Raw genomic sequence first — 14,840 nt, forward strand, 5'->3', positions numbered from 1 at the left:
CTTGTATGCTCATGATGAAGCACTGTAACGCCCATACATCTGGGTGGTTTGCTAAGAACCTGTAACATTGTACCAGACACAGATAAGTTCCTCACTGTGTCAGTGCACTGCCAACGCACTGAACTAGTGTGCCAGGCCATGCCCCTGCAGTGTTTACTGGTTTAATGTTTATGGGGTTGGGGCTGAAGCCTTCTATCGCATAGGGTAGCTCCTGCATCCACCCTCTGCTCCAGAGCATCACAAGTACTGCTCATACTATGCATTATGTGACTGGTGTATACTGGTCCAGTACAGGAGGGACCCTGCTAATACTGGAGACTGCATAACCTTTCCATACTCCAAGATCAACCCTGGTGGCCAGCCCTCGCTGTGTATGCTTTAATTCAGCCAGTAAACAAATTGCCCCATAAACAACTCCATATCCTGCCCTCCTGGAGAGGGATTGGTCAGGATGAGCTCAGCAGTACTGCCTCTGTGTCCAGGGCATAAGTGCTGCCAGTGCCGTCACTGTACAGGGCAGCAGATGTTGTGAATTCTCTGAATTGTACCCATGTTTCTGTTTGGGGTATTGCTGTTCTGTCTGTGTGAACTCTCTATCCTGGCCTTTTGCGTTGCTGAATCTGTCAGTGACTTCACAGCAGGTGTCGGCCGGAATAATCAGTAAAGTAAGTCCGGGGACAGGAGAATCTCTGCATAGCAGGAGAAGTGTGCTATTCATTCCTCTTCCTCATTTTTTTGCTGTTGCGGTTGCTTTGCAAGTGTTGCATCTCCTCAACTCCCCCATGTCTCTTCTTTTCCAGAAACTCGTGCTGACCAGCAGTGCTAGTGTCGTATTCGAGGGCACAGACATCAAGAATGGGACGGAGGCCTTGCCCTATGCCAAGAAACCCATTGACTACTACACGGAGACCAAGATCCTGCAGGAGAAGGTATCATTTGGGCGGAGGTCAGGGCATCTCATTCACCCTCTCTCTGTCTGCCCCTCCTCTCTCTCTGCCCCCCACACATCTCACCCCCTTGTGTTGCCCCAATCTATGCACCTTCCCCTGCCCATCTCTTCTCTCTCACCTCCCCATCTCTTCTATCCCGCCCTACCCCCACCTCCTGTTCTCTGTAGGAGCTGTCTGATGTCTTTGGGAGAGTGGCAGGCAGAAGAGCACATGCAGCATGGTTTCTGTCCCATGGGCGCCTGTCCTTTCTGATAGACACCCAGTAAGGTCATGGGACAGCTGTAGACATATTCTATCAGGTGGTAGGTACAGTGGATCCCGTCTACATGGTTGGGTATATGAGTGGTGCCAGAATTGCTCTGCAATATGTCTCTAATGGGCCAGTGCCAAGCATCTGGTCTATGGGAAGTGTCTGTGTGCATTCTACCTGCTCAAGGCTTTGTGTTGGCAAGCGGGTCTGTTCTTGGCCATCTAAGGCAACATGTTTGAAGATGTTGCTGTTACGATCATAGTAGGGAGAGGTGTAAGAAAGGCTAGTGAGAGCATGCAGGAAATAACGGCCTAGGTATGGCTGTTCTAGGGTGGTCGTGCTGAGGTTGCCCAGTGGTGAGCTGGGTGGCTCTTGGCGATCGTCTAGGAGAATGTGTAGGTTCTTGAACTGATCACAAGCTGGGCAGAAAGGTTGCGTTTCTTCCCATAATGCTGCCAGGAAGGAAACGCATCTGCTTCTGGGTGGGATGCTTAGGGGGTGGAGGTGAGGTCATTGGTCACCCTTTGCTGCTGGGTTTATAGGGTGAGTTGCCTGGTGTGTAAGAGGAAATGAGTTGAGGTAGGAGACTTTGGCTTGGTGTGAATACTAGCTAAAAAGCTAAAGCGCTATGAGCCAACCCATCGATGGCCGGAGCTCCAGGGTAAAAGAAGCTAAAGTGATGAACAGAGTCGAGTCCTTTATCCATAGGTAGGAAGTTCCTGTGTAAGAGAGGGCAGTAGGACGACTGTTGTAATCTAACATATCATTCGTGGTCTTAAACGAGTGAGAGGTGAGGTGATCTTGAATGTTGATGTGGTGCTAAGTATTAGTTGGCGTATGAGGACGGACACAGCAGGAATCCAGTGTCTAGCTGCCGGGAGGGCAAGATGTGGGAGAACCGAAGGTGGGAAGTGGATTATTTCTGGGATGTGACTAGTAAGTGTTGGGTGAGACTGATGCGTTCTTTCTTCGGCTGTGTTCAGCATGAGGCAGTGTTGGCGTGGCATAACGATTGGGACTTACTGCTGCAGATGGGGGAATCTGGGATTAGGGAGGGCATGGGGAAGGGATCAGCATTTGGATCTCCGCAGCAAAAGGGGATGAGAGAGGGTAAGAGTGGGGCAAATGGCTGGGGCGATTTGAAGGGTTTGTGGGGGCGGCCGAGGAGTGACGTTTAAGAGGGGGCAAAAGGTGCTGCAGATATCCCTCTGAAATGGCACGACTGTCAGCAGAGGGTAGGTTGTGGGGATGGGCATAGGCTGTGGTGAAGGAGGGGTCAGTACAGGGGAGGATTTGCACATGGTGGTGGTGTATGTTGGAAGCAGAGCGAGTACAGGTGGTATTTTCATCTGTTTGAGTTGTAAAAAAGATCACGTCTAAACCTTTTAGCTATAAAAGGGTTATCGCAATGTATACCGCTGGTTTCTTCTTCATGGGGTTTTCATAATCGCTAGGGTATCCTGGAATGGAACACATTTTATCAATTTAAATGATGAGTAAAAGTCTTATTTTTTATTCCTGAACATTCCACTCCCAAACAACTCCTCCCACCCCCATCCCCACTCCCGCCCTCGTCTGATTCACTGCAGCAGTGCTGTCCTTCAGTTGTATTTTCCGCTCATGCTGGGGGTGATGCAGAACAATGGAGTATCTTATTCTGGCACGTGTATCCCTGAGTGGGGTCCCTCTGCTCAGTCCCATTTGGTCGCTTGGGAAGCTATTTTTCAGGGTTTGTTCCTTTTTCTATGTGATTGATGACTCGTCCGTTTAAATCCTCCGCCAAATATAGTGGCAGGAGATGCCGGGCACATAGCCCCTCAAAGAGCCTGGTTGGCCTGTCCGGCCCCTAAGACGCAGATCTCTCCAGCATTGCAGGGCTGTGTATTAAGCAAGGTTGGTCGTTTTTAAGTGAATTTAAGATCCAAACCAAGTCCCTTCTTTACAAGAGGCTTTCATGGACCCTCTGACTCTGGTACGAGAAGGGCGGGTATGAAGCGGGCCCAACCACCAACAGGAGCACTGGGAGGTGCTGTGCCCCTCCCCTCTGCATCAGTCTTTTCTATCTAGCACCTGGGCCTCCTCAATATCTCTGTATCTCTTCTTCCCCTCGTTCAGAATATCCCCGCCACCCCATCTTGCCTCTCTCTAGCTCTCTGTCTCTCTAACTCTCTCTCCATCCCTCCCTTTTTCTCCCCATCTCAATCTCTTACTTTCCTGCCTCTCTCTCACTCACTCCCATCTCTCTGGGCGCTGTCTCCCTCACCCTAGCCCCCCCCAACTCATTTCTGCACTGGGCGGTAGAACTGCTTTTATGACAGGTTATACCCGTTTGTTTTGCAATGTAAACGAATGTGTTTAAATGAGTACCGATAACCTGGTGGAAATAGCCTAATGCTTATGAATAATTATGAAGAACCCCCACCACGCAGAACTGCCATTACAGGTCTTTTTTTTATAGATTTTATTTGTCGAAAAAGTTAACAATACAAGTCTCCAGTTGCATTTAAACCCTGGAATGTTAGCTGGGGCAGCATATGGCCAAGCCCCCGTGATTAGCTCATGGGCTCACCCACTTTCTCTAAATCTCTACAGCTGGGGTTAGAATAGTAACTGATCCTCTCCTAGAATATTTGCGCAGTGGAAGAGCAGATCTCTACCAGAATAATTTGACTTCATTCCTCTGAGCGTTTTCAGACCAAGGCCTGGTGAATAGGGTCCCCTGCAGCCCCCGGGAAGCTTGTATGGCGTCTCCTCTAGTCCCTGTGGGACTATTGAGTGACCAATAATGCGCCACACTTGGAAACCTCTTCATAGCGTAGGGGAATGGAGAGGAGTGGACACTGATGAAGCTAAACCGGATGTCCCAGTGCTGCATCCTAACAACTATCACATGGAGCTAAATATTTATCATTGTGTTAGAGTCAAGGTCGTAAACCGAAATGACACCCTCTCTGTGTGCATCCACTGATCAGATTGCTCCAAACCCATGCTGCATCTTAAGATCCAAGCCCGGGTTCGGAGCAACCGGGCATGGAGACACCTGCCGGCCATCTTCCCTCCCGATCCCTGCTCTCACCATTGCCCAACCTAGCTGCACCCCATCCCTGACCCCATCCACCGCCAGTTCCTACTCACCTGATGCAGTGGTGCCACACATCACCCTCCACCCACAGCTGCTATGGAAATGTTAGAGGGCCTCCACACAGAGCCCCGCCCTCCATTTCCATGGCGGCCATGCTAGGTGAGGAATCTGATGCCTTTGTGGGTCGCACGCTCACAGCGACCTGCTCACATAAATGTATTGCTGTTCACACCCCAATGGTTAGCATCAGGGTGCTAAAAGTCATAAGATCCCGTTCTGGGAGGAGTGGGCGGGGGTTCACCCGGTTAGAACAGCGCCAGGCCCAGCGTTCATGCCCAAGTGAATAACTTATGCCCCCAGGATGTTGCTACCCGGTGAAGCCCCAAAATGGCCGCCTACTATAGTGAAACTACACCCCCTGGATAGCTGATTTTTGCAAAGCCCCTCCTGACTGGACATTGGGCTACAGGCAAGAGGGTTAAGTCTACTATTTGCAATGGGCCCTAGAGCACACGTGAGCTCTGTGAACTGCAGGTGCCTTTCCGATCGATTCGATTTTCAGGGAGCTAAATGCTCACTTTTGGGGTCCTTTTGAATTTGTCATTGTGAAGCAGCCCTTTAGTTGTTGACTGCACAAACCCAGAAGGGACATACGTCATGGGGCTGGTGTCCAGGTCTTTAGTTACATCGCTCCAAGCAGCCTTGTGGGTGATGCATAGCACATGTAGAGTTACATGAAAGCACATTGTAGGCCACGCTAATCCTTCAAGACTGTCGAGAATGGTGGAACAGGGTGTTATTTTGCTGTGGTTTTTCAAGACTGTCGAGAATGGTGGAACAGGGTGTTATTTTGCTGTGGTTTTAAACTCCTCTATCCAGATGTCTCATTCTGCTGCAAGGTCAGCAATCTGAAGGTAGTTGGAGAGCATTGACGTATCGCCCTGAATATTTCTGCTTTGGTTATAGCAGAGACATGTTGGGGATTGGTGTTGGCTGATGATTGGGGAGTATGATGGACAAAGAAACATTGGGTGTAGGCTGTAATGTCTGACCTTTTGTTTTCGTCATAGGAAGTACTGGGTGCCAATGATCCAGAACACAACTTTCTAACCATAGCAATTCGTCCTCATGGTATATTTGGGCCTAGAGACCCCCAGCTGGTCCCCATTCTTGTACAGACGGCCAAGAGCGGCAAGATGAAGTTTATGATTGGGTAAGTGTCGGGTGGGAGTATACCCTGCTTCTACGGTTGAGTAAAAGCCTGAACACCAAGGATCTCTATTTCATCTTACGTAGAGTTTGACCTCAGCTACAGGCCGCATACATGGCATTGGTGTTGTATTGCGATACTCCTAGCCTGTCTGTGCAGCCTCATGACACATGTTTGCTAAGCATATTGATCTGTTGCACTGCGGTGACGAACATCATACTTGATGCATTGGCCACACTCCAGTGCCACCTGTCACCCCCTGCCCGTACCTTAACGTATTTCTTTAAAATTACTGCATGGCCTTCTTCAGGCCTCAACAGCACAGACTGCACAACGCAGGGGAAGCAGGGACCTCTCGCTGTACCCTGGGCGTGCACGTCTCGTAACCTCTTTCTTTCATTTGTTACATCTATCATGTCAATGTCAGATATGTTAATGAGCATTTCTTGGGCCCAATCACGAGTCCTCCTCGTCTGCCTAAAAGGAGTGTAGTTTTGCTCCGCCCCCCCACTCCACATCCTTGGCAGCCCACCAGCCTTTATTCTGAGCAGCGACACAAGCCACTCCGCTTCACAACTTCTCACTCAGTGGCTCCTATTCTATTTAAACGTGAAACTCAGGGGCCTCTAAACATGTGCACCGTAGAAAGAAAACACTGTATCCTCCTCCCCCTGCTTCCCCCGCCACATCTGTGATCCCTCATTTTTATAAATAAACCCCTTCCTTTTCCACGAGTACTCCTCATCGAGCCTCCCCCCAATCGAACTAACTATATTGTTGTTTATCTCCGGCAGAGATGGGAAGAATTTGGTGGACTTTACCTATGTGGGCAATGTGGTCCATGGGCACATCTTGGCGGCTGAGCATCTCCACAAAGACTCGCCGTTGTGTGGAAAGGTAACCTTCTTGGCTGGATCATTACTGGAATGGTGATGTACTGATGCTTTTCAAACAGTGTATGTAACACCCGAACCGGGCAACTTCCTTCTGTCAAAACCTGCCCTGTCCCAACGTTGAATCTTCCCTTTTCCTTCCAGCCCTGCACCCTCGACTTCTGTGCGGCCCCAAATCATTCCCTGCCTCCCGTACCACCCCTAAACCTGTGCCATGCCTCCTGTGTCACCTCTTGACCTGCACTGTGCCGCTACAACCCTCTCTCCCCTACCGACCAAACCCTGCTCTGCACCACTCGGCCTTGTGTGCTGCCCCACTCTGCGCTCTGCCATCTGTTGCAATTCTGCAGCCCAGCTTCTTTCCTCTCTGTCTGCACCAAACCTCTTTTCTCCGTCTGGTCTCCAAACCTGTAATCGTCTTTCCTCAATGCTGCCTTATTTTTCCGCTGCAGTCCTGCAAGCTCCTGCCAGCCTCTATCATGTACAGCCCTCTATGCCACATCTCTGCACTGTCCTGCCCATCTCAGCCTTGCACCTTCACATCTGCTACAGCTCTGCACTAACTCACCCACCGCAGCTTGCACTGTATGGTATGGTATGGTATGGTATGGTGTGGTGGAGTAAGGAGTCAGACAAAGGGGTGGCATGTTTCAACAAAGCTTTATTTAAGAAATAAAGAAAAATCCTACCGATCTCTAAATGGTTATCCCAACCTTAAAATAATTTCAACTCCGTGCTCGTTGACGGGGTGTTTGTCCAAATGAAGGGTCTGCCCTCTGTCTAAAAACTTACTCTAACCCTATCACTAATCTACAAAAGTGATCAGCGTCTAAATGAAAATAGAACCAGGGGAATAACTCTGTTCTCCTGCTAAGCTGGCTAAGTCTGTATCTCTTTTCCAACAATCCTTTGCTTTAGTTTCTGATTCAACAAAGAGAGTATGGTCAGGAGAATAACTCCCTTCTCCTGACCCACCCTGCACAGCCTTGAAGGTTGTCTTAGGATAGTCTTTTGCAATAGCCCTCGAAATTCCCTTTACTTCTTCCCAAGGACTTCTGAAAGCTTGCTTTACAGTTCCAACAATTCCTCCCTGTCTTATGACACTATGAAGATTATTTCCAGACAGCTCTTGTTGTCTAGTATCCTTTTGACTCTTACTTAAATTACCACTACAGAGGTGTGAAACAAGGCTGCCCTCTGGCGCCGGCGCTGTATAAGGCCTATATGGCCGACATAGCAGATTCCGAAAACGACACTCTATCATTTCCTCTGCAAATAGACGATTCAAAAGTGACAAGATTGCTGTATGCAGATGACATTCTACTAATAGATCAAACAGCAATTGGACTCCAGAGACAAATAGACAGTCTCACAGCCTATCTGAAGAAAAATGACCTGGAGCTTAATACATCAAAAACGTAAATTTTGGTCTTAGAAAAACCGACGAGACCGAACACAAGATCGCAATGGTTCGCAAATTCGAAGAAACTAGAAATAGTCAAAAGCTGTACTTACCTAGGGGTGAAACTCTCGTCCAATAAAATTGATAAAACGATGCAAGTACATCTGTTTTCCAAAACAAAAACTTTAGCAGCACTGGCAGTGTCTTTGGATAGGAAATTCAGGAAATTCTCAAGTCTCCCACTCATAAACTTTTATAGAGCAAAGGTCTGTCCAACTCTGACCTACGGAGCCGAAGCCATGCCACATCTGCCGAAGACACTGTGGGCTAAACTTGAAGGTATATTTTGGCGCAGAGTACTACGACTTCCAAACTCCACTCCCATTGCAATCATTCGACGCAAACTGAATCTACAATCATTGGAATCTGTGGTCACGAGAAACAGCCTATTATTCCTGGGCAAAATCATAAGGAACCCACGACCAAAAATCCTGGACATCATACTTCAAGAGTTGAAGAGTGAAAAAAAGCCAACGATAACAAGCTGGTACAGTAGACTACTGGAACAAGCGGACAAAATCGGATGTTCAGAATGGGACATAGAACGGATCCCGGGAAAAATAAAGAAAAAACTTAAAATACAAGATTAGATTGAGACTCTAGACAAAGCAGAATATCTCAGTCTCCACACACCATACAACGAACACGCAAAAAATAGACTAAGTCAGAAACTATCTAAAAAAGTTTCCAGATAAACGACTGAGAACCTTTTTAAGAGCAAGGTTAAACTTATTGAAAACCAATGAGCTTCACTTTCGTAGAAAACAGTCAACTACCAAAAACTGTCGCTATTGTAAGAAGATGGAAACCGAAACACTACGCCATCTCCTCCTTCATTGCTCAGGAACGGAAAACCTGCGAACCATCTATATCAATCGACACAGAGCTCGGCACCTAACCACAAATGAAGAAACTTGGTGGAATATGCTAATGTGTGGCAATTCCACATCTTTGACAGTGGCTACAGCGAATCTTTTGGAAAAACTGAAGCTGGAGGAAATTAATCTATAAAAGAAAATTTCATTGGTAGTCCAAGCAAACAGAAAAACTGCACGATATCCACAATGGGAAACAGTGAAAAACGCAAGAAAATCTGGACAGAATTTGTAAAAATTGTTAATACAATTGAGGAAAGAAAAAAAAAAAAAAAAAGAATTACCACTGTGACGAGGGAAATTTCTCCCGATGCCCTCTTGACTCTTGGATCTCACTACTGAGACAAGGGAGAGTACTCAAGGTTCTCTTGACTCTTGGTTCTTTTGGTGTCATTACTATGACGAGGGAGATCACTCTTGACTATTGCGCTGCCCCAAGACCCTACCGGGTCTCCCGCTACTCCCTTTGCCTGTTACGTGTCGGGACAGCATCACCAGTTCTTCCTGGGGTGCTGGGCTGACCCGTGTTGCTTCCTTTACGCCACTCCCCACTTTGTCCTTGCCGCTACACAGAGTCTTGGGCCAAACTGCTCCGGCGCAGTTTCAGGACCACATGGTCCACCACCCCGAGGTCACGCCACCGCTGGCTTTTTTTTCCTCACTCTTCCACTGGTCAGAAGCTTGGCTACCGCCGCAGCACTCCTCAACCATTTTTGGAAGTCCCTGCCACTGGGGATCAGCGTTCTTGCAGCTTTGTGTTCCCAGGTTCCAACTTCCCGGGCTGGGCTGATTTTATGCCGGCTGCTCTCTCCATTTCCCAGTCCTTGTCGCTCGCTATTCCCTGTTGCTGGGTCCTCCCCAGCGTAAGGTCAAAGTTCTTTCTTTACTGTTGTTGAGATAATCTTTATGCCTCCTTGGGGCCAACTCTTCACAGTATTATGGCAAGGCAACCTATTATTACTCTGCAGGTTTCCTTGGCTCATCTTCGACTCAATCATATTAATTTATGGATCAAATGTAGGAGAGACATTACCATAACAGACAGTAGTGTTATAATGGACTTCATCCCAAAGGAAAAAGGTTTAGGGAGTTCCTTCATGGAACGGAAGTCCTTATCCCCACGAGTCTCTCCCTGTGAGGTCCCGCTTTCCACTACCCCTAGGGGGGACTATTGGGTGGCAGCCTCACAAGTATCGAGATCCTGTGAATCGTCACAACAGCCACACCCTTGCGCCGTTTCCTGTCTGTATCACCTATGGACTAGATTGGCCTACCTCTCCTTCCAAGTCTGCATGCTTCCTCCAGCCTAAAACATGCATGCTTCCTTGATATGCCACAGCTGTTGAATGCTTTACCCTCTAGTCATGCACTGTGCCACGTCATCCAGCCTCCCGTACTCTCTTAGGTTCCAACCAGGCACTCCTTGCCCTATCCAAAACCTGCATGTGTACGCCCAAACTCTGACCCTTCATCTTTCCTCATCTGTGTACTGTTCTTCAGCCAGTCCCTCCATAGATGAACGATTTAATGCCCTACTTGACCTGTTCAAAGTATGGCGGAAGGTAGGGGAGTTGAGTTTGTGAACGTTTTGGCTGGGGAGAGGAATTTCAGGAGTATGTCCACTTGACCAGGGGATTACTCTTTAAAGTGAGGAGTTGTCCCAACGCAGCATTCCCTGTTTGGGAGTGATAAGGTATATGTAGAACCTGCCAGAGAAGAAAGTAAAGTGTGGTTTTGACGTCCCATGCGGCATGGAAACGGCAGGAACATTTAAAGGTGTTGCAGGAGAGTTCTGCTCCTTGGCTGTCTTCTTGACTGGTTTAGGGCTTGCTTGTGCTTCCTGTTCCTGCTAATTTATTAGTTATTAAGGGATGCCGGCACAGTAATGGAAGTAATAATTCAGTTGTTAGTCTCGCCTCCCACTACCTGGTGTTCGCTCTGGCAGGTAACGTGTTTTTTTGCTCTATCTTGTTTGAGTTTGTGACAGACTTCTTTCTTTTTTTCTTGCAGGCATATCACATCACCAATGATGAACCCATTCCATTCTGGACTTTTCTCTCCCGCATTCTGGTGGGCCTGAATTACGATGCTCCCAAGTACTGCATTCCCTACTGGCTGGCATATTACTTGGCTCTCCTCCTGTCTCTCGTTGTCCTGGTTCTGGGTCCCCTCATCCGGATTAAACCCACGTTCTCCCCCATGCGGGTGGCCCTAGCCGGTACCTTTCACTATTACAGTTGCGAGGCAGCCAAAAGGGACATGGGCTACCGGCCAATCGTCAGCCTGGAAGACGCTGTGGAAAAGACCATCCAAAGCTATGCACAGTTGCGCCGGGACACATAGCAACACAGACTTTCTGATGAGCCTGGTCAGCGTTGTCCAAAGCAAGGAAGACTCATCCCTGGCCAATGTACTGAATCCTTCATCTTAGAGGGTGCTTTTTGGATCTGAATGAACTATCCTGAGACACCGCTCTGCTGCTTCACACCCATGCCAGCTTCTGCCGCACTCTAGCTGATGTTAAAGAAGGCACTGACCAAGTTCTTGGAGTAACCAAACCCACCTGGACTGCTTGTAGCGGTAGAGTCAAAACACTACAGAACAAACATGTAACTTGAACAATTTCGATTCACTAAAATCCTTATCACCCTACAATTTCACAAGAAGATATCGTCATATATATACATGACGACAATAAATACATCTGTACATTTAGAACATGTTTAATATAACCAATATAAAATGCAATGTGCCAAAGTGCAACTGCACCCGTTAGTACTTGTGGACTATTCTATTGCCTGCTCTTGTACTTGCTATCTCCTCACGCTTTTCGTTTAAGGTGAGGTCAAAGATTTCCACTCTGCATCTGTATCCACATAAATAAAACACTAGTTGGTGGCTAGCTATCCCTTGTGTATGTCTACAAATTTAGTGACTGCACAACTTACAATCTTCTACCTCTAGCCCACACTTACTTGTGGGTGAGCTGCTTTTGTTCTTGATTTGAAGAGCTGCTAACCCAATATTTTCTCTTCGTTTTCTGTAAAGTTTAGATCATTGTTTTTACTTCGGGCTGCTTAAATAAATACCAATTTATTTGTTCTCATTACTGCACACCAGTTCTGTGGGATTCGTATGTACTGGAGTAGCCCACTTACTTGCCAAGTTCATAGCTCAGACCCAGTCTGTGGTTCTCGGCTGTGTCGAGTTGCAGCTTCAGGGTAGCATCAAGTCTCTGCTTTGATTTTAAGGTATACTGCAAGAGACAATTCTAGGTCTAAGTATTGGTTTTAATAAAGTACACCTTTTTAGTGTATATATTAATTCACAGGGAAATGCCCCTTTCTACGTATACATACCGGCTTATCTGCAGAGCTTTATCTGTTTTGCAAGCCGCTTTTGGATCGATCGTGCCTCTCTCGCGAACGCTCTCAGTAGTTTGTGGTAGCCAGAGGCGACGCAGTCACATGGTGTAAATATAACCTAGGTCCTAGTAAGCAGTTAACGCGGGTGCCATCTTGTATAGGCTTTTTGCTAAACTGAAAGCAGCTGAAATCTGTATACATATATTTACCCAAAGCTTATTTCGAGCCATATTTCAATGCTGGCCCATTTCTTTTTTATCTGCAACTCGTCTAGTTAATACTAGTTGCAATTCCACCAAAAATTATTAGTATTATTTATTTTTATTTACACACCTAGCCTACATCAACTATGCCGACAATACCCAAACCTGAACAACCTTCGAAAAGCGGCGTAACTTGCAACTTTTAGTAGTTAGATGTGTTTGGGATCACAATAAATGGGGCAACATCTATCTACGGCTCTATATATGTTATGCAGTTCAGAGCCAACACCTCCATGGTCGAAATAATGTATATGCTATGTAAAGCTAGGCTGGTAACGGATACAATGTATGTAACGCAGAGTATGATTGTTTAGAGGAAGCCCTATTAGGTAACATGGCAATGGAGAAGAGGAGCGCCACTGCTCTATACGAGAGAACGCTTTGAGTTCTGAAATTCAAATTATATTTTTATTTAATTTTATTTATGAGACTCATTTGGCGATACTTATAGCTCTCCGCAGTTCAGCAGCACTGATAAGAGGTATTAGAAAGATATAGACACCTACAGAGCTATGCTATAAGCATTTAAGAACGTTTGAGAAGAGGTGTACGTTTTTTTTTTTTTAATCTGTGCAATTGCATCTAGTATTAACTTGACAAGTTGCAGATAAAAAAAGAAATGGGCAAGCATTGAAATATGTATCGAAATAATCCTCCGGTAAATATGTATAATGATTACAGCTGCCTTCACAGTAGCAGAAAGCCTATACAAGATGGCGCCCGTGATAACTGCCTACTAGTACCCAGGTTAGATTTACACCCTGTGACTGCGACGCCCATGGCTACCAGCATAAACTACTATGAGCTTTCGCGAGACAGACACACAATCGATCCAAAAAAATCGGCTTGCGAAAAGATAAAGCTCTGCAGATAAGCCGGAATGTATACGTAGAAAAGGACATTTCCCTGTGAATTTATATATACACTAAAAAGGTGCACTTTATTAAAACCAATACTTGGACATTGATTTTAAGGGTTGTCTCTTGCAGTACGCCTTAAAATCAAAGCAGAGACTTGATACTACACTGAAGCTGCAACTCGACACAGCCGAATACCACTGACTGGGTCTGAGCTATGAACTTGGCAAGTAAGAGGGCTACTCCAGTACATACGAATCCCACAGAACTGTTTGGCAGCAAAGAGAACAATTTTCTTTTATTTAAGCAGCCTGAAGTAAAAACAATTCTCCACCCTTTACAGAAAACCAAGAGAAACATTGGGTTAGCAGCTCTTCATAGCAGAAGAACAGAAGCAGCTCACCCACAAGTAAGTGTGGGCTAGATGTAGAAGATTGTAAGATGTGCAGTCACTACATTTGTAGACATACACAAGGGACAGCTAGCCACCAACTAGTATTTTATTTATATGGATACAGATGTAGAGTGGAAATCTTTGACCTCGCCTAAAACGAAACGCGTGAGGAGATAGTAAGTACAACAGCAGGCAATAGAATAGTCCACAGGTACTAACGGATGCAGTAGCTATTGCATGTTTTGCATGATTTACCCACAGAGAGTCACGAACGGCGAATAGCAAGAAGCTGGACGACTTGCCATAATGCAGGACCTACTAAAACGGTCTACCGAGCCAAGCTGTAAATAAAGGCTGAATAGAAGGAACAGGCTGGACAGAAGGATACAACTGCTGTACCTTGTGTATGTGTAGGACATGAGTCAAAAACCCCAATCCATACTTCTAGAGAAGATTGTACGGCTCTTAGTACTATAGAGCAGATAGGACTTGCTGCCTAAATGAAAGTCAGGAAGGTTAAGTATCACCCCAGACATAGAGCATAATGGAAGTGTGTAGACGGTTTAAAAGCCCCTGAAGAAGTTCCACAGATTGAGTCTGAATAGAGGAGCGAAAGATGTTGGGCAATATAAGGGTTATTAGATCTTTAACACGATTTTTAGATTCATTGCAATATTTGCACAAGTAGAGGTTCACAGAATTGGCAGCACTTAGCAGGGTGACACTTTGGCACATTGCACTTTATATTGATTTTATTACATGTGTTTTAAACGCACAGATGTATTTGTCGTCATCTTGTATATATGTTATATCTACTTGTGAAATTGAATTGTGATAAGGATTTTACTGATTGAATATTACATTTTCAAAAGAATAGAACTTTTTCAAGTTACCTGTTTGTTCCGTAGTGTTTTGACTCTACCTATACAAGCAGTCCAGGTGTGTTTGGTTACTGCAAGAGTGTGTCAGACCAGAGATAACCCTCCTGCTGCAATATCCAATAAACCCTGGGATCTCCGATAGTTGAAGTAACTGACCAAGTGCTGCCTAGCGGCCGAGTCTGCTGCCTAAATATTGTGGCTAGCATCTTGAAATGCTTGTATGTGTTTCTTAACCACGAGAACAGTTTGACCTTTCTGTGCACAAATGTTTCTGAAAACGTGGACGTTTGGGCGATTTCAAAGGTTGCGTGTGGTGTTGTGGATGCATTCCAATTGACCATTGCAATTTTTGTTAATT

General features: G+C 46.2%; 1 protein-coding gene across 1 annotated transcript in view; it reads left to right on the forward strand.

Moving 5' to 3' along the window:
• NSDHL (NAD(P) dependent steroid dehydrogenase-like) overlaps positions 1–11,596 on the forward strand; it is a 58,869-nt gene extending 47,273 nt beyond the window's left edge. Inside the window, exons 5-8 of the mRNA XM_069648941.1 lie at positions 801–929; positions 5,353–5,495; positions 6,287–6,389; positions 10,733–11,596. Of these exons, the coding sequence (XP_069505042.1) occupies positions 801–929; positions 5,353–5,495; positions 6,287–6,389; positions 10,733–11,065 (708 nt within the window). The 3' untranslated portion in view covers positions 11,066–11,596. The remainder of the gene's footprint in view (positions 1–800; positions 930–5,352; positions 5,496–6,286; positions 6,390–10,732) is intronic.
• Positions 11,597–14,840: the final 3,244 nt, after the last annotated feature.

Source organism: Ambystoma mexicanum, chromosome 2q (genome assembly GCF_040938575.1).
Source record: "Ambystoma mexicanum isolate Mex_15411 chromosome 2q, UKY_AmexF1_1, whole genome shotgun sequence".
Classification (NCBI taxonomy): domain Eukaryota; kingdom Metazoa; phylum Chordata; class Amphibia; order Caudata; family Ambystomatidae; genus Ambystoma; species Ambystoma mexicanum.